A 17,149-nucleotide genomic window follows, 5' to 3' on the forward strand; every position below is an offset into this window, starting at 1 on the left:
TCGAGTTCTGCTCCTCAGGTCGATTTCAGTTGGAGAGACAGCTGTGCCCAATCAATCCCCCTGGCCTCTAGGCAGCGGGAAACAAAGCCACCCAGCAAGGGCAGGAGTTAGCCGGTGCCTGACACTGATGGACGGATGGATGGACAGATAGATAGATAGATGTGTATCAGCTGCTGAAGCCAGGGGCTGGCTAACATGGCAACCTGGCCCATTCGGGAGGGCACAATCCAAGATTTCGGAGACCTGGGTTCAGCTCTGCCACTAGCCTGCTGGGTGACCTTGGGCAAGTCACATCCCCTCTTTGTGCCTCAGTTTTCCCTCCCACCTTTTGTCTCTTTCAACCGCAAGCACTTCAGTGTGAGGGCTGTCTCTCGGGATGCCTATGTACAGCGCCTGGCGCAGCAGGGCCCCATCTCAATACGGCTACAGGTTGCCCATTACACTGAAAAGACGAGGTCCCCCTTCACTGGGGAAAAGGCAGGCCCCATGGCACAGAGCGACGCAACAAGGGCCCTGCAGGGGGCGCTACTCACAAATGGGTCAGCTTGGGGTTGGCGCGGAAAGCGTCGGCAGCGATGTACCGCAGCCCGGAGGCGGCGATGGTGCTGGAAGGGAAGAGCAAAGAGACGCCGCGAATTTCCAGGTGCCCAGGGCCGACACCACAGCAACCCTCGCGCCCGCATGGTTGTGCCAGGGCTGAACTTGGCCCAGCAGCAATGCTCCCTCTAATTTTTGACAGGTCGTGTGTGCAAAAAATTGCTTCTGTGCAAATTGTGTGCGTGGGGTTTCGGGTCCGTGCACGCACGCGGCCACACACCCAGCTTCGAGGGAACAGGGCTCAGTCGCTTTTCTTCTGAGCCGCAGCCCAACTCCCACTCCCCGCAATGCCTGGTCTGCACTGTCCCAGTGTGGGTGTGAACGCGCCCCCCCGTCCCCACCGGGCATCCCCTGCCTGGTTCTCTGATTCCCCCAGGCAGCCCAGCACTGGTTAGAGCAACCTGAAGGCTGCTCTAAGTGACACCAAAGTCTGGGGAGTGCAAAGGGGATAGTTAAAGCTACCTTAAGTCCCTATATCCCTGCCCCAAGCCCCATCCCAGGGGCACCCTCAGCTGAAGTGGGCTTTTTCTCCCTATTATACACCCCTTGCATGCCCCCCATCCACCCCCCCCCACCATGCCTATGCAAGGCTGGGGCTACTCACAGGTTCTTCAGCTCCCGCAGGGACTTGGTGTCGGCCTGAGTCAAGCTCGTCACATCCTTCTGGTTCTCGATGACCCTGCAGGGGAGACACAACCTGGCATGGGGCCCGTCAGTCCCCCAGGGCCTTCCCCCTGCCCCTCAAAGCCAGGCTCTCTCCCTGCACCGGGTTGAGCGTCAGCCGGCTCCAATCCTGCCCTGTCCTGAGGGGGCAGCGGGGCTGAGAGAGTGGGGAAGGGGGAGGTTTTAGCGCCTGGCCTAAGAGGCAAGGGGCGATAGGAAGGGAGACAGGGGGTTCGTGGGGTGCTCAGGCGGGGCAGGCTGTCAAATTCCGAGGGAAGCAAATGACTTTTTAAAGCAAGTTTCTGCTCAGAACAAGGGGACTGTTCCGCCGGCTGGAGGGTCTCATCCCTCTTCCCCACCCCCCCACTCCAAAGCTCTGCCCCCCATTTGCCATTATCCCCGGGGCAATGAGGCTGTGGCTCACTGGGCTGCCCGCGCTGGGGCCGTGGGGTGGCGCTGGCAGAGAGCCCAAGGGAGGGGGCCAGGAAGAGATGCTGTCAACGGAGCCGTGGGTGCACGGTGAAAGCCGACATCTCAGGGACTCCTGCGCCAGGCGGCCCCATCCAGAGTCGCCACTGCAAAGAGCCGCAGAGCCCTCACTCTGGGGCGCACCCTGTCTAGCAGCCTACGCAGCCCCCCTGCTTTCACTGCAGCCCCCCAGGGCCTTGGGGCAGCGTGGCCTAGTGGATAGTGCACAGGATTGTGACTCGAGAGACTTCAGTTCTGTTCCCGGCTCTGCTCCCAGGTGACCTTGGGCAAGTCACTTCCCTCCTCTGTGCCTCAGTTTCCCCACCTGTACAGTGGTGATAATGACACTGACTTCCTTTGCAAAGAGCTAGGGATTGTTTTTAAAAGGGGGAAATGAATGTATCTGCAGGCAGGGAAGGCTCATTAGCCGCACTTTATAGATGGGAAAACTGAGGCACACCACGATTAAAGGCCAGATAGACAGGTGCTCTCAGTGCCCATGCTCAGGGCTTGATTTCCCGGGGCTCAGCTCCCCTTCAGGCCAGACTGTATGATAGGAGTCGAGATCAGGGCCCTTGCCCTGGTCGATGCTGCTCAGACACGGTGAAGTGCTTGGAGCCTGCCCCGCTGGGGTGTGTACAGCAGGATTTTCATGCTGCCCTCTGGGGACTGTCGGCCCCAAGTCACACAGGGAGCAGTGTCAGAGTCAGGCCCGGAGCCCCGGTCTCCTGAGTCCAACCCATGGCGGCTGGGCCGGAGCTGATTAACCCCAAAGTGGCTCCCGCGGGACAGCCAGGGATCGGACCCGGGCTGCTCACGCAAGCCAGAGCCGGAGGGCCCCGGCCGACGCCAGGCGCTGCTCAGTTTAGCCAATGCTGCAGTCCTGGTCCATAGAACACCCTGCTAGCCCAGCCTGGGTCTCCCCCCCGCAGGGCTAACGACACCCCTCAACCCTGACGGCTCTGCCAAAGCCCCTCAACCCCGATCTGCAGCCCCCCGACCCCGCTGCTCCAGCCCTGGGCCCCTCCACTCAACCCCCTCACGCAAATTCCAGGAGCCCCCGGAGGCTGCTTTTATTACTGCACCTCCTTGACCTCCCCCCGGCCCCTTCCCCACTTCCCACTCATATTCAGGACCGAAGTGGCCTTGAATTTTGGGGGTGGCTGTTTCCGGGGAGCCCTATGGGTCCCGATCCTCAGACGGGGCTCAGCAGCCGTGACCCAGATGGGAGCTGCAGGGCCCGGCCCCCGTGGCAATCAGCTGGAGACAACTGAGGCAGGAAGCAGGGGGTGGGAGGAAAAAGGGTTGATTCGGGGGGAGGGGGGAAGAGATGAGTTTCCAATGCATCTTAAGGCCCCGATCCTGCCCCTGTTGAAATTAATGGCCAAGTGTCCGATTGGGCTCAGGGCACAGACTGCCCCAATACAGAAACCACCACCACCCCCCGTAGAGTCCACAGGACATTTCACCAGCTCCAGCCCTGATCCCAGAAGCTGCATCCTGCCTACAGGTAGAGACCCCGGTACAAACCCCCAACAAAACCAGCCCCATCCCTCTGGGCCAACCTGCCAGATCCCCCAGCACCTGGCCCTGCCCCACCCCTTACGCGGTCACGTCCCCCACTTGCAGTGACCCTGCTAGGCGATGGCGAATCAAGCCCAGGAGCACCTGACAGGATCGGGGCCCCTTGCACCAGTGATGAAGAGGAAGGGGGGATGCCCAGAGAGTGACCAAGATGGGACAGTGCAATGGATCGCTAGGGGCAGGGTCCCTTTAAGCCCACTGGCCCCAGCCAGGACGGCGATGGATGGGCATAGGGGCAGGGGATGGACGGTGAGACATGTCTCGCCTGCCGTGCTTTATGATCTTGGGCTGATTCAGGGTCAAACCCAGCTCTTCCAGCCGTTCCCCCCACCCCTGGGGTCCCCTAAACCACTCCCCCTTCAGCATGTCGAGGGGACGGAAAACAGTGCCAGAGGCCTCGGGGTATCCACAAGCAGGGAGAGCTCCCCTCCCTCCTCCTCTGTCCATGGGGCTCGTCCCCTATGCTGGAGGGATCCCCCACTCCATGGTGTGTCATGTTCCCTGGTTTGGAGAATCTGATTGCCGCTGAGACCCCTCCACAAACTCATAGCACACGTGCACTGGCAACAAGGTCAGGTTGGCTCGGGGCCCCCCACCATCCCCTGGGCCCATTGCCATAGCTAGGTCCTGGATCAGGGTTCAGGGGCTCCGTGGTACAAGAATGAAAAGAGGGGTTTGCTCTCCAGAGCGCCTATCACTGGCACTGAACCCCCTTCGATCCCATCCCCCTCGATCAGTCAGCCCATGTTCCCGCAGTCTGCTTCCCTGCACCGTGCCCGGGGGCCTGGGAGCCCAGCAGCCAGCCAGCCGTGCAACACAGGAAAACAGTGGCCGGCACACTGCAGCAAATCCCAGCCAGCCAGCTGCACATCATGCCTGCAGCGTGGGCTGGGCTCCCATCCCCAGCTCCAAAAGTCCACGTCTGAGCGGAAGGAGAATCCCCATCAGCTCTTAGCATTACAGAGACAATGACACACAGGGGAGCAGTGCTGATTCTAGCCAGAAGGGGGGGCAGTGGCACATGCTCAGACAGACAGACCCCCAGCCAGCGCACCACCACATCAGCACGAGGGCTACAGAATATTCCTCCTGCCTGTCTGCGCCCCACGCCAGCCCCCCGCAAATCGAAGGGGCACAGACCAGCAATCGCCACTGCCCCCAGGGGGGTGACGTCAGTCCCCGTCGCTCTGCCGGGACCCCTTCCCGATGGTACAGGGGAGAACCGACAGGTTCCCACCGAGCGGGAGGGGGCCGAACACACGTGCCTGTTAAGAGGGGTGGCAGAAGAAGGGCAGTCTAGGGGATGAGCAGATTGGCCTAGGGGGCAGCGCTGTGTCCCCCTCGTGAACCCCACCCCAGGGCTCTGGGTCAGGCCCACAGGCTGACGCATGGTGTTACTTGACACACGCTACATCTGTGGAACACCCAGGGAGCAGCTAGGAGCACCGGCTAGACCCAGGCGTAATAGGGCAGGGGTCAAGCTCTGCCAGTGCCCCTCGATCCCGACCTGCAGTCCCCTGCTATCCCAGCCCTGGGCTCCTCCAACTCGCATTTACAAAGCTCAGGGAGCAGGTAGAGCAGGAAACTGGGGCTTGAGCCATTTTTGTGCACCACGTATTCTGGGCCCTGCCAGGCCCCTGGAGTCACTCAGAGCAGCCTCTAGGCTACTCTAAATCTCACTCTGCTCCTCATGGCCCCAGGGGGACAGGGAATACCCACAGAGGGCAGTGCGCTGCAGCCATGGCCTCGATCCACCCCCTCTGCCAGGGGCTGGGGGGTGTGCAGAGCCCTTGTGCCAGGTTCACCTTGGTCAGGAGGCCCCTTGTGCTGGGTGGGATTCCCAGGGGACTGTTTTCCCCTTCCTTTAAGGGCCCTTTATGCTGTCGGAGCAGCCTGGGGAGCCTGGGTGTCACTGAGAACTAAGCCCCCATCCTCAGCTCATCCCCCACCCAAGCCCCCAGCACCCAGCCCCTCCAGCCCTAAATTCAGCCTCCTACAGCAGCCACAGTCCCTACAGCCAGGCTGCTGCAGGGTCATTAGCACGGGACAATGGCCCGCCCCACACACACCTCCCCCACAGCGGCCGGAGCTGAGAGCCGCTGGGCCTGATTTACAGCCCCGGCTCCCTTTGGCCATCAAGGGGCCTTATTTCATCATTATCACCCGCTCTCCTGCTGCTTTATGTCATCGCCCTGCGGCACTGCCATCTCCACAGCGACCCGCGCGAAGCTCCCGGCATCTGTCCCCAGCCGCGGAGCTACCAGGCCTCGGCACTCAGCCATTTTCCCACCGGGGCGGGCCAGAGGGTGCTGGTGTGGGGCTCAGGATGCCTGGGTCCTATTCCTGAGTGTTCACCTCTCTGTGCCTCAGTTTCCACAGCTGTAAAATAGGGGGCCATGTCACAACCTTTCCTGTGCTTTGAGATTGATGGGTGGAAGCCACTGGAGGCTGTTCCTGGGGCTGGATTCCACTCCCCGCCCCAGGGAGCTTTGCCTTCAAGAGCGACTCTAATTACTGGCTCGTTATTTCCATTTCCCGACCGAAGTGTTTCCCCCGCACCCCAAGTCAGGTGACGTCGAGGGGTTACAAAAATCGCTCCCCGCCCCGTTCCCTGCACAGAGTCGCTGAACGTCGGGCGAGCCCCACACAGGGCCCTGCTGCAAACCCTGCCTGGAGATGCGAAGGGGAAAGGAAGAGGAGACTCAGAGAACGGGAGACCTGCGGGTTTTTTGCCCTTTGGGTCTTGCTCTGATCTAAACAATCAGGGAGGCTGAGACCCGCCCTCCAGCAGGTGCAAAAGCCGCACTGAATCCTGCCATCGCTGCCCTCGCTATTTCACGGTCCTGCTGGCCCAGGAAGCAGTGTCACTCCCCGCGGGCCACAGCTTAGCTCCTGGCTGTCTCACATGAGCCCTGAGACCCAGCTGCGGGTCACTGCCCTCAGAAAGGCCCCCCTTGCCTCCACTAACTCCAGCCCCTGAGACTGAATGAAGCCGCTGGGGCATGAACTAAAAGCATTGCCCCATAGGGAAGGGGTCTGGGCCGAGCTCCCATGCTGGGCCCATTCTGCTCTCCAGGGCCTGGTATAGCCGAGGGGGATGGAAAACTAATGACCCAGGGAGCCTGGCACAGGGATCCGGCGGAGGGGAGAATCTCTCGTGAAGAAGCAGAGAAACATTTTCAAAACCTCGGACGACTGTCCCCCTTTCAGGAGGCTGATTTGTCCTGCGTACCCCCAGGTCTCACCTCACTTAAAAGCGACTTGCTTACAAAACCAGACATAAAAACACAACAGTGTCACAGCTCATTGGTACTGACAAATTGCCGACTTTCTCACGTTGACCATGTAATTGTAAGATAAATCAGTTGGAATATAAAGCTTGTACTTACATTTCAGTGCATAGAGCGATATAAACAAGTCACTGGCTGTATGAAATGTCCGTTGGTACTGATTTCGCTAGGGCTTTTTATGTAGCCCGTTGTAAAACTAGGCAAAGATCTAGAGGAGCTGATGTACCCCCTGGTAGACCTCTGCGTAGCCCCAGGGGTACGTGTACGCCTGGTTGAGAACCACGGGTGTAGACATAGCTTTGATGAGCCAGGCCTTTTGAAAATGGGGTTTGAAAAGGGTTTAGGTTCCTAAGTCACTTAGCTAAGGTACCCCTAGCATGGCCGTAACAATTAGCTTTTGTTATGATGGGAATTTGCTTCTGATCAATAAATGATCCATAAAAGGATGCAGGTCTATTCTGACCACGGCCCAATGGTCAGAATTTAAATGCCACTCCACGCCCTCACTCCTTTCTAGCCTCACTCCCATGCCACACACCCCAGCGGATCGGCCCTTTCCTCTAAACCTTCACTGAGCTGGCATCCAAAGTGCCCCATCGCTGGCACTGCCAGGACCCACCGCCCACCCCAGCAGCAGGTAAATCTCTCCTCCGCTCAGTGCCCAGCGCTCTGGCTCAGCTCCAGTGCCCATGCTTAGCTGCCAGCCCGGGGAGAGGCCGCTTGATTTCCATGGGGCTTCTTCCCAAGAGCTTAAATTGAAGCAGGCACTTAAGTGCTTTGCAGGATGGGGGCTGGGGCCCTCCGCCCCACGCAGGAGCAGGGCTGGAGCACAGGCCAGGATCAGAGCCAGGCGGGATCCTGGGAGCGCTGGGGGTGGGAGGGTGCACCACAAATGGGCTGGGAGCAGGAACGTCTGGGGGAGACCGGACCCTTCTGGGGTGGACCCTTCTAGGGCGAGCCAGAACTGGAGGGGATGTCGGGGTGTGGATTTGCAGGCAGGAGTCCCCCCTGAAACTGACCCCCAGTGACACGACAGGGCCCCAGGAGCGCTGCATTGCATGGCTCCCGCCAGGCTCTTTGTGAAGGGGAACACAAAGGAAATGCAACGAACTGAGCCCAGAGAGTCACCGGCTGCAAACTAGACGGTGCTCCACAAACCAGGTTTCTCAACCCCCTACCACAGCCCCGGGAGCCATGCAGGCTCGCCCCGGCCACCCCCAGCCGTGCACGGGCAGATGGCATTGGCACTTGGAGCAGACCAGCCCAACCCGCCGCCCGTGGGTCTGCCCCAGAAGCTATGCTGACTTACGCCCCCCCTGTGGCAGGATTGGACAAGGCGCAGATAAACGCAGGATCCACGGCTCTCCTGGGGGCTGGAAAGGTCCAGCAGAGCATGGAGCTCAGCTGGGGTGGGAAGGGATGCCAGAGCCACCCAGGGGGAAATGGATGCATTCGTCAAACGCCCATGGATGTGCACAAGCAGGGTGAATACCAGGGCCTGATTCCCAGCTGGGCCAGCGAACTGGAAATGAACCCGCATGTTCTCCATGCAGCACTGTGGGAAAAGCTTGTGACCCAGCATCTCCGGGCCGCAGTGAGTTTGGTGGGTCCCCGTCCAACTCCCTGCCACAAAGCTGGCCTCTGACTCCTGCCCTTCAGCACCCAATGCAGACGTTAACCCATTCACGCCAGCAGCGCCCGCCCCCCAAGCTAGGGTCAGCATCCTTCCCACTGTACAGACTGGGAAACTGAGGCAGGAGAAGGGCCGGACCTTCTGCAAGGCTCCACAGGGGCTGACCTGCCCGCACCACCCGGCTCTTTTGATGCCTACTAATGGGCTTTAAGCACAAGGGATTCTGCCTCCTGCCTCGTCCCATGCTGCTCACAACAAACTGGGAGCAGCCTCGGCAGAGCCACCGAAGCCTGCCAGAGCCCAGTGTAGACAGAGCCCCGGGGCAGCCTGCCGGGCCCTGCGGCAAACACCCAGCATGGGAGGGTCTGACCGCCTGGCTCCTCAGTGCACCAGGGGGTTGGGGGTGAGTAACAGTTGGCCCCAAAGCCGGGAATCCCGCCCAGATACAGCAGCATGGGCCTAAAGCAAGAGCTGCCCTGATCCTCAGCAGGTTTCAGGGACTGACCGTGGCTGGGGCCCTGGCCCCACTGACTCCCCTGGAGCGAGACCCATTTACACCAGATGGGGATCGAGCCTGGTGCCCCCTGTTCAAGCAGGGCCGGGGGGCCCCTCCCAGGAGCACAGCCCCCACCCTGCTATGGGGGTGAGGGGAGCAGACACGGGGGAGGGAAGAGGATGACAGGCCGTGCATGCTACAGCATCAGCCAGGGGTGGCAGGGGCTTCTCACAGAGACAGTCAGTAGCTGGAGGCCACAGCCGCTGCTCTCAGGAAGGATCGCCCCAGCAGGGCAGGGCCAGCCCCATTCACAAGCAGGGACCAGAGGGGCGGGGAGGGGAGCGGCTGGAGATGACACAGCAGGGGAGGGTCAGAGCCAGGAACTGAACCCAGGAGTCCTGCTGCCCCATGGTCTACACTAACCCCCAGCCCCCACTCCTTCCCCGCACCAGGAATGTGGCCCTGCTGTGACCAGACTCTGCTCCCCTCCCAGAGCCAGGGACAGGACCCAGGAGTCCTGGCTCCCAGCCCCCTCCCCCCCCACACACACACACCCAACCCACTAGACCCTACCTAGTACAGCCAACACGCTTCTCCCAGAGAGCAGCTTCTCCTCATGATCCACCCTGTAGGGAAATGGGGGTGGGGAGGGGTCTTGTGAGCCCCTAATGGGGGGGAAGTCGCTTGGGGGCAACCAATAAGGTCCAGGGGGTGTCATGGAGAAGGGGAACCTTGGGCATGGGACGATCCATATTGTAACAGCCGGACTAGCTGGGCATAAACCACCCCCATCCCGCACTTCGGGGGTAGATCTAAAATCCAGAACATCCTGCTCCCCACAGAAATACCAGCGTCCGGTGCTCACCCTGCCCCTACCCAGCCCTCCGCCCCACACTCTGTTTGCCAAGGGCCCCAGCCGTCGTTGGGCACAAAGCACGGCCGGCCTGAGCTGGTGGCATCCCGCACCAGAGGGAGGATCAGGCTCCCCCTGCCCCCAACCCCCCAGCGAGCTGGGCAGGGAGAGCTCAATGCAAAGCCCACGCTGGGCTCCTGTCCCCCCATAACGCCCATACGCCCTGCAAAGAGCACCTGGGGCTGGACCCCTGTTCCCCAGCCCCTGCTTCTCCCTTCTGTGGGGCAGCCTGTGTAGGGGGCAACATCACATCCCCATTGCCACACCCACAGAGCCAGCCAGGGCATTGTCCTACCCACCCAGAGCGCTGCTGGCTCCCCTCCCCCATCTGGGCTGTGCCAGGCTGTGGGGCTGGCTGCCCCATGCCCCAGCACAGGGGCTGTTCTAAATCCACCCCTGCACGGGGGGCCTGAGCCTGCGTGGGATGGACAGGGGTGCAGCTAGGGGACCTGAGAAGGAGAGCGGTTCCCCGCCTGGTCCCAGGGGGTGGGGTCTCCCCAGTCTGCTCCGATCCTAACTGGGGCGGACACAAGCTACACATGGGGTCTGTCGCCCATCCATCCCCCCAGCACCCAGCCTGGAGCAGGGGCATGGGACGGGTCAGTTCAGAGCCCTGGGCACCCACTTATGGCCAGCTTGGGGGAGCCCTGGGGGTTGGATTGGGGGGGTCTCCACCCTTTACATCTCTGAGCCTCCCCCACATAACACCCCCCTAATGTCCCCTCTCCAAAAACATCCCTGCCCCCTGCACCCCGATCTCCTGGGTCCCTGACCCCAATACCACCTCCCCGCCTCTCCACGACAGCCGCGTGCCCCACGTCCACCTGCCAAGGTGCCCCCCACGAGTTATGGCTCCCCCACACTGGCCCCACCCCGGTCACTGGGTGGGTGGGGGGGTGCGCTGGCATCTTCCACCACCACCACCACCCCACCCTGCCACTGGGGGGGGGCGCTGCCAGCTCCTGCCCCCTCCCCACCACGGTCACTAGGGGGGTCGCTGCCAGCTCCCGCTCCCGCCCCACTCACACTTCGGTGAAGTTCTCCGTCCCCACCAGCTCGCCCAGCCCGCGGACGCGGTTGGGCTCCAGGCACTGGAGCGAGGTGGCCCCGTAACACCTGCACGCCCCGGGGCAGGGGGCCGCCCAGCCCAGGGCCAGCAGCAGCCAGGCCAGCAGCAGCCAGGCGGGGCAGCAGCCCGGAGCCGGGGGCATCCTGCGGGGAACCGGCATCGCGCTGCCCGGCGCCTCTCGCTCCCCACCTCGCCCTGCACCGGCTGGGAGCGTGTGTGCGGGGGGGGGGGGCGCCCGGCTTAAAGGCAGAGGCAGGACCGGGCTGGGCGGGGCGGAGCCTGCGTCTCCCCAACACGCCCCCCGGGAGCCGCCGGGCGGTGGGAGGCTGAGGGCTGGGGCTGGCCAGGGAGCCCGGCGCTGGCTCTGCAAACCCCCCGGGGGGGCACCGCTCCGGGGAGAGCGGGGATGGGGATCCGCCAGCAGCCAGCGCCAAACAGCCCGATCTGCAACCCGGCCGGACAGCCTAGGGTGGGAGAGGAAGGGGGGCTGCGGGTCGGGAGTGAGGGGCACCGGCAGAGCTGGGGGGGGGCAGGGCTGGGATACCCTGGGGCTGCGGGTCGGGAGTGAGGAGCACCCGCAGAGCTGTGGAGAGGGGGAGCCCAGGAGGGGATAGCGGGGGGGAGGGGGCTGTGGGTCAGTATTGAGGGGTATCAGCTGAGCTGGGGGGGATCCCAAGGCTGGGACAGCAGGGAGCTGCGGGTCGGGAGTGAGGAGCACCGGCAGAGCTGTGGAGAGGGGGAGCCCAGGAGGGGATAGCGGGGGTGGGGAAGGGGTTGTGGGTCAGTATTGAGGGGTATCAGCTGAGCTGGGGGGGATCCCAAGGCTGGGACAGCAGGGGGCTGCCGGTCGGGAGTGAGGGGCACCCGCAGAGCTGTGGAGAGGGGGAGCCCAGGAGGGGATAGCGGGGTGGGGAAGGGGCTGTGGGTCAGTATTGAGGGGTATCAGCTGAGCTGGGGGGGATCCCAAGGCTGGGACAGCAGGGGGCTGCAGGTCGGGAGTGAGGGGCACCGGCAGAGCTGGGGGGAGCCCAGGGCTGGGCTAGCAGGGGCGGGGCAGCGGGGCAGGGCTGAGGGGTGATGGCAGAGCGGGGCTGGAATACCAGGGGGCACCGGTGGTGCCGTCAGCCGTGGGGCAGGCGGCTCCGGGGCTCGGGCTGGGTCCCCAGGATCCCCAGCTGCGTTGCAGGCGGGGCGGGGCGGGGCGGGATTTCCAGGAGCCTGGCGCGGGAGGCGGCCCGTGAGTCAGGTTCCGTGGAAGTCCTCAGCTAACACGCGTGGGGCGCCTGCCCCGACCCGGGAGACCCTCCTGCCCTCCTGGTGCTGGGTCGGGCTCAGCCCCAGGCCCTGGCCCTGCCCTAGAGCCAGGGGATTCAGGGGGGTCACGCCCCCCCCCAGCCTTTCTTCAGCTGACAGACAAGCCCCAGCTGGCAGCGCCTCCGGCCTTAGAGATCAGTGACCCCGACACGGCCCATAACCCCCTGGCCCCCGTGGGGCGGGAGGGGCTCAGTGTGGGGCGCTGTCCCCTCGCCCCAACATACGCCTGCACCCCCCCGCCCCACCCACAACTCGCGCAACACAGACACGAGTCTCACATACCTGACACACACGCCCCTCCTGGAACACGCCCCCCCCCACACACACACACGCTCCCTGCACACCCCCCATCACACACCCCCTCCCTACAGCTCCCCCCCATCACACCGCCACACAAAGGCTCTGGATCCCCCCCCCCCTCCTTCACTTCACACGGGCTTGGCCGAGCCTAGGGACCCCTGGATGGAAAAGGGGTTTCTGCAAATCCCGCCCCTTGATCCCCAGCCCCCCGGGGGCGCAGGCAGCGGGCGGCAAGGAGCAGGGCTGAGGAGGGGCCTTGCAGCCCGAGCCCGCCCCGCCCCGCACACCCAGCGTCTTCCGGCTGCGCACCAGAGGTGGCTGCATTTTAGAGATGTGACTCCCGGGTCGGTGCGTCTCTTCCTCCCTCCCGTCCTTCGGGAGCCTGTCAGAGCCTCTCTCCCCCTTCCCACCTTCTTGGAAGTGGGGGCGGGAGGGACGGGGCAGGGCCCGCCTGCGTCTCAGATCGTGTTCTTGCCTGATGCGAAGTGATGAATCCCTCGCTGAGGGAGAATTCCAGGAAAGCGCGGCCATTAATAACCGGCCCTGGCACGATTCATCGGTGGATCTCAACGTGCTAGACGGAGGGAGGCCGTTTTACGGGTGGGGAAACTGAGGCACGGAGCTGGGCCAGCGGGCCAGAGCTGGGAATAGAACGCAGGTCTCCCCGCTGCCAGGCCACTGCTGTCGCCACTAGGCAGCACCGCCTCCCCTCGTACTGCCAGAGGCGTCATTCCCATGCAGCTTCATTCGTGGTATGCCAGTGAGGGATGCAGAGGGTCTGCCATGGGGCAGAGTTAAGGCCGTTAGGGCACCCAAACTGGGTGTTTCCTCCCTCAAATCACCTCTGGATGCAGAGGGTTCCCCCCCTGCGACCACCCCCAAGTGTTCAAAGATCAAAAGCTGACCCCCACCCCACCCCATCATGGAAATGCCCAGGATTCCCTGGTGGGGTAACCAGGCTCCCCGCCACCTCCTGGCAGCTGCACACCGAGCCCGAATGGGAAGCGAGGCGCCACCTGCAGCAGAGGGGACGGTGCTTACAAAGAGCAAGCGGTGGGTGGCTAAAGACAGGAAGGAGTCAGGACTCCTGGGTTCTGTGCCCAGCTTGGGGAAAGCAGGGTGGCCTAGTCTAGCGGGTAGGCCTACCTGTCCTTTCCCACAGGGCAATGAGATCCCAGCCCTCTGCTCCTGCAGGGCCATACGGGTTCATGGGTAATTTCTGGGTCACTGATCTCTAAGGGGATGAGATGCTGCCAGCTGGGACCTTCGCTGAGAGTCCCGGCCTCCCCAGCCCACACAGCAGGGGCCTTGAGCATGCTGAGCACACAGTTGTACCCCCAACCCACCTCTGCAAATTATCGATCGGTTACTAAGCTTGGGAACCGGCTGCCTTCGCCCACCTGCACTCGTGCTATTTGGAATGTCAGATCATTGATTGGTGAGCTCAAGGCCCCCTGCGAGCCAGGTCCAGAGCCCAGTCCTGCACAGAAGTGGTTGCATATCACTGCCCCCATTGTACAGCTTGGGAAACTGAGGCAGGAGGGGGTCTCCTAACTGGCATTCCAGTACCCTGGCTACTGGCCCATGTTCTTTCCCCATGCTACATCATGGGATGGGACAAGGACAGGCAGCTCGGTCCATCCACGGACAGCAGTTCTGCTGCGGTTCTCCACTCGCTGAGCCGTGGTGCCCTGGGTACGCACCGCCAGGGACTGTGGTACCAGGGTCTGCTGGAGGCCCCATGATGAGGCAGAGATTAGACGTCTTTGCAATGCACAGAGAAATCAGTCCATCCACCACTGAGGGGCAGCCCCCTCTGGCATGGAAGGTGGCAGCTGATTACCATCTCCCAGCAATGCTGCCCAGCCATTTAGGGCAGCAGGTGGAGGAGGACCCTGCATCCTAACAGTGCTGTAGAGGGGACTGAAGCGAATCACAGTGTCAAATCCTCACGTTGGCATTTACCCAGAACACCAGGCTCGCTGTGCCGCAGAGAGTGCTGGGATGCAATGCCCAGGGGGCCGGGGCGGGGTTTTACGTCTCTTCCAAGGCATGGCAGCTCCCATCCAGGGGGCAGTGCCAGGGGATCCGTTACACTGCATCCCAGGAGGGGGTCCTGCTGGGGAGACGCAGGCTCCTCCCTGCCTTTAAGCCAGGCAATCCCTGTACACATGCTCCCAGCCTGCCAGGCCAGCCAGTGCAGGGGGAGGTGGGAGGCTGGGCTGGGGCTGCCCTGGGCCAAAAGGATGCTCCCAGCTCCTTGCAGCTGCCCAGCCTGGCAGCTTCTGCCCCCACCCCGGGGCATGCAGGTGCAGCGCATCTCTGTGACCCTAAGGGCAGCAGAGTGAAGAGTGGAGCCGGTGTCCAGCCCCAGTTCAGCCACTAACCCGGCCGGGGGCCTGCAGACATGGCTGGTCCCTGTGGGACAGCTTGGCTCTCCTCATGCCGCCCTGGGCACTGCTACGGAGGAATAGCACAGCCTTTTCAGACACTCATGGTGACCAAATGCACTAGTCAGGACTCCTGGGTTCCACTCGCAGCTCTGAGAGGGGAAGGTGGCTTAGTGGCTGGAGAAAGGGACTGGGAGGCAGGACACCTGGGTTCCGTTCCAAGCCTGACTGTGTGACCTTGAGCCCTGGCTGGCTACTGGCATTGCACCCAGACCCTTGGATCCATCAGAGGGCTGAGTTCCGGCCTTCAGTGAACAGTGTCTGTCCCGCTCCCCGCCTTCAAGAGCCCCAGTAATTTTCTCTCTCTGTCAGATGCTCCGCCTACCCATCCCAGGCTCCTCCCACTGTCACCCTGTCCCCAAGTTTGCCAAACCCAGATTTGCCTCCTCCTCAGCTCAGAAAGCATCCCATTGCTCCCTTTTCAAACGGATACAGCATTCTTCACTTCCTCTCCTAAAGCACCACTGCACGGCTGGTAAACAGCTGCCATGCCCCACCCCAGAGGCAGCTGCCTTTCTGTGCTGGGAGCTAGGTCAGGGCTGCGGCAATGGGGCACAGCAGCTGCAGGGAGTTGGGGAGCTGGGTCAGGGCTGGGGTGGGTCCATGGCTGTGCAGATCCACCAACTTTTGGAGGCACTGGGGTTGCAGTGGACTGCGGGTGGGGATCAGGGTTTGTCCCACAGAGCCTGGCAACTCCCAAGTGCCACCCAAACCTTAGCCCAGGAGTGGGGCAGGGAACACCCGCCCAGCCTACTGCTGGGGACCATGCTGCTGGGGGAGACGCTGATCACTGTTATCTGCTTGGCAGACAATCCCAGAGCGAATGCCGCACCGCCCACATCCTTTGCTCCCATCCTCGCTCTGCCTGGAGATGGCCGGACCTTCTCCCAACGTTCAGTTTCAGAGCCAGACTAGCATCTGCAAAAACCTCACGCTCTGCTACCATAACCCCTTCGCTGAGTGCATCATGGCTCCTCTTGCTGGCTGGCCTGCTGGCTAGGCAACAACAGCCTACTGCTGCTGCTAGCTGCTGGAGCTGCTCCGCAATGGCCCAGAGTTCTGTGCTCTGGTGCTGAAGTTTCCCCTGTTCAAGCCCTGCCAGAAGCTGGAGGCTTTTCATAGGCAGCAAGGGATATTTCCAGTAGAGTTGGTTCAATTGGTCTTTGTCCTTCATAGAATCATAGGGTTGGAAGGGACCTCAGGAGGTCATCTAGTCCAACCCCCTGCTCAAAGCAGGACCAACCCCCAATTTTTGCCCCAGATCCCAAATGGCCCCCTCAAGGATTGAACTCACAACCCTGGGTTTAGCAGGCCAATGCTCAAACCACTGAGCTCTCCCCTCCCTCCTTCCCTCCCTGCAAAATGAAGCCTGATGCCAGGCTCAAGGCAGGAGTCCATGGACAACACTGCAGCCTCTTGTGGCTCTGACTTTGCCATCCGGGGCTGCAGCCCCAAGAGGGAGCTGGTTGCCTCGTGTCCAGGAGCTGATCTCTGGAGCCAGCATGAAACCAATTTAGCCCCAGCTAAGCTGCTTCCCAGAGAGCTGATCAGAGGCCTGGGGACGCATGCGGTGCTGGTTCCCGGGCCGTGCTCAGTCGCTGCGTGTCCGTCTCACGCCCTCTGCTGCTTGCTGGCCACGGACTCCCATCTCTCTGCTCCGTGGCCCCCATCGCGGTTTCCATCCCTCCGCCCCCATACAAGGGGGGACTCAGGCGAGGACTGGCCATGGGCTGAGAGTGGTGGACGAGGGCTGGAAGCTGCGGGGAGGGGCAGGGAAGGAATCCAAGTGTTGCAGTCCCCGACTGGCCCAGCTCTGCGAACCCAACGTGCTGCCAGACGTGGAACTAGCCCCCTGGGAGCCCTAAACAGGAATATTTTGCCCCCCCCCCATATTATGTCTCACTCATCCCCTAAAAATACAAACTGCACTATTTCCACAAACCAGAGCAACACAGCGCACGCTGCCCCCCCCCCCCGTGAAAAAGGCAGTGTTAAATCAAATGAACAGTGTTTTGGGGGGTAACACTAAATCGGCCCCCCCCACCCCACCCCTGGAGCTGCCTGGGACCCTAAGCAATTGCTTCGTCTGCTTCTGCCTAGCACCACCACAGCTCTCTGCCACAACCAGTAGTAGGTCCCTTATCCTCCCTGTCCCTCTGGTGAACCGGGCTACATGGGCCCAAGGGATTAATGCTCAGGGACAGCGTTCGGCTCGGCTCGCTCCCTCTCTCTCCTCTTCCAACAGCAGGGCTGGGTTGCCAGGCAACCTGTGGTACCCGCACACAGTTCTCTACCTCTTGAGCTAAAGGAAGGATACCCCTCGCTGGCAGCAGTAGTAGACTGTTCTCCTCGAGCAGGCCAGCGGGTAGAGC

General features: G+C 62.2%; 1 protein-coding gene across 2 annotated transcripts in view; it reads right to left on the reverse strand.

The window, feature by feature from the left end:
- Nucleotides 1-10,923, reverse strand: part of NTRK1 (neurotrophic receptor tyrosine kinase 1) — a 31,909-nt gene extending 20,986 nt beyond the window's left edge. For both annotated transcript variants that reach the window (XM_075122846.1, XM_048828263.2), the window contains exons 1-3: nucleotides 10,671-10,923; nucleotides 1,202-1,276; nucleotides 534-605 (exon numbers count right to left, since the gene is read on the reverse strand). In XM_075122846.1, the coding sequence (XP_074978947.1) occupies nucleotides 534-605; nucleotides 1,202-1,276; nucleotides 10,671-10,873 (350 nt within the window). In that variant the 5' untranslated portion in view covers nucleotides 10,874-10,923. The remainder of the gene's footprint in view (nucleotides 1-533; nucleotides 606-1,201; nucleotides 1,277-10,670) is intronic.
- Between the last annotated feature and the right edge of the window lie 6,226 nt (nucleotides 10,924-17,149).

The sequence above is a fragment of the Caretta caretta genome, chromosome 24, assembly GCF_965140235.1.
Source record: "Caretta caretta isolate rCarCar2 chromosome 24, rCarCar1.hap1, whole genome shotgun sequence".
NCBI classification, from domain to species: domain Eukaryota; kingdom Metazoa; phylum Chordata; order Testudines; family Cheloniidae; genus Caretta; species Caretta caretta.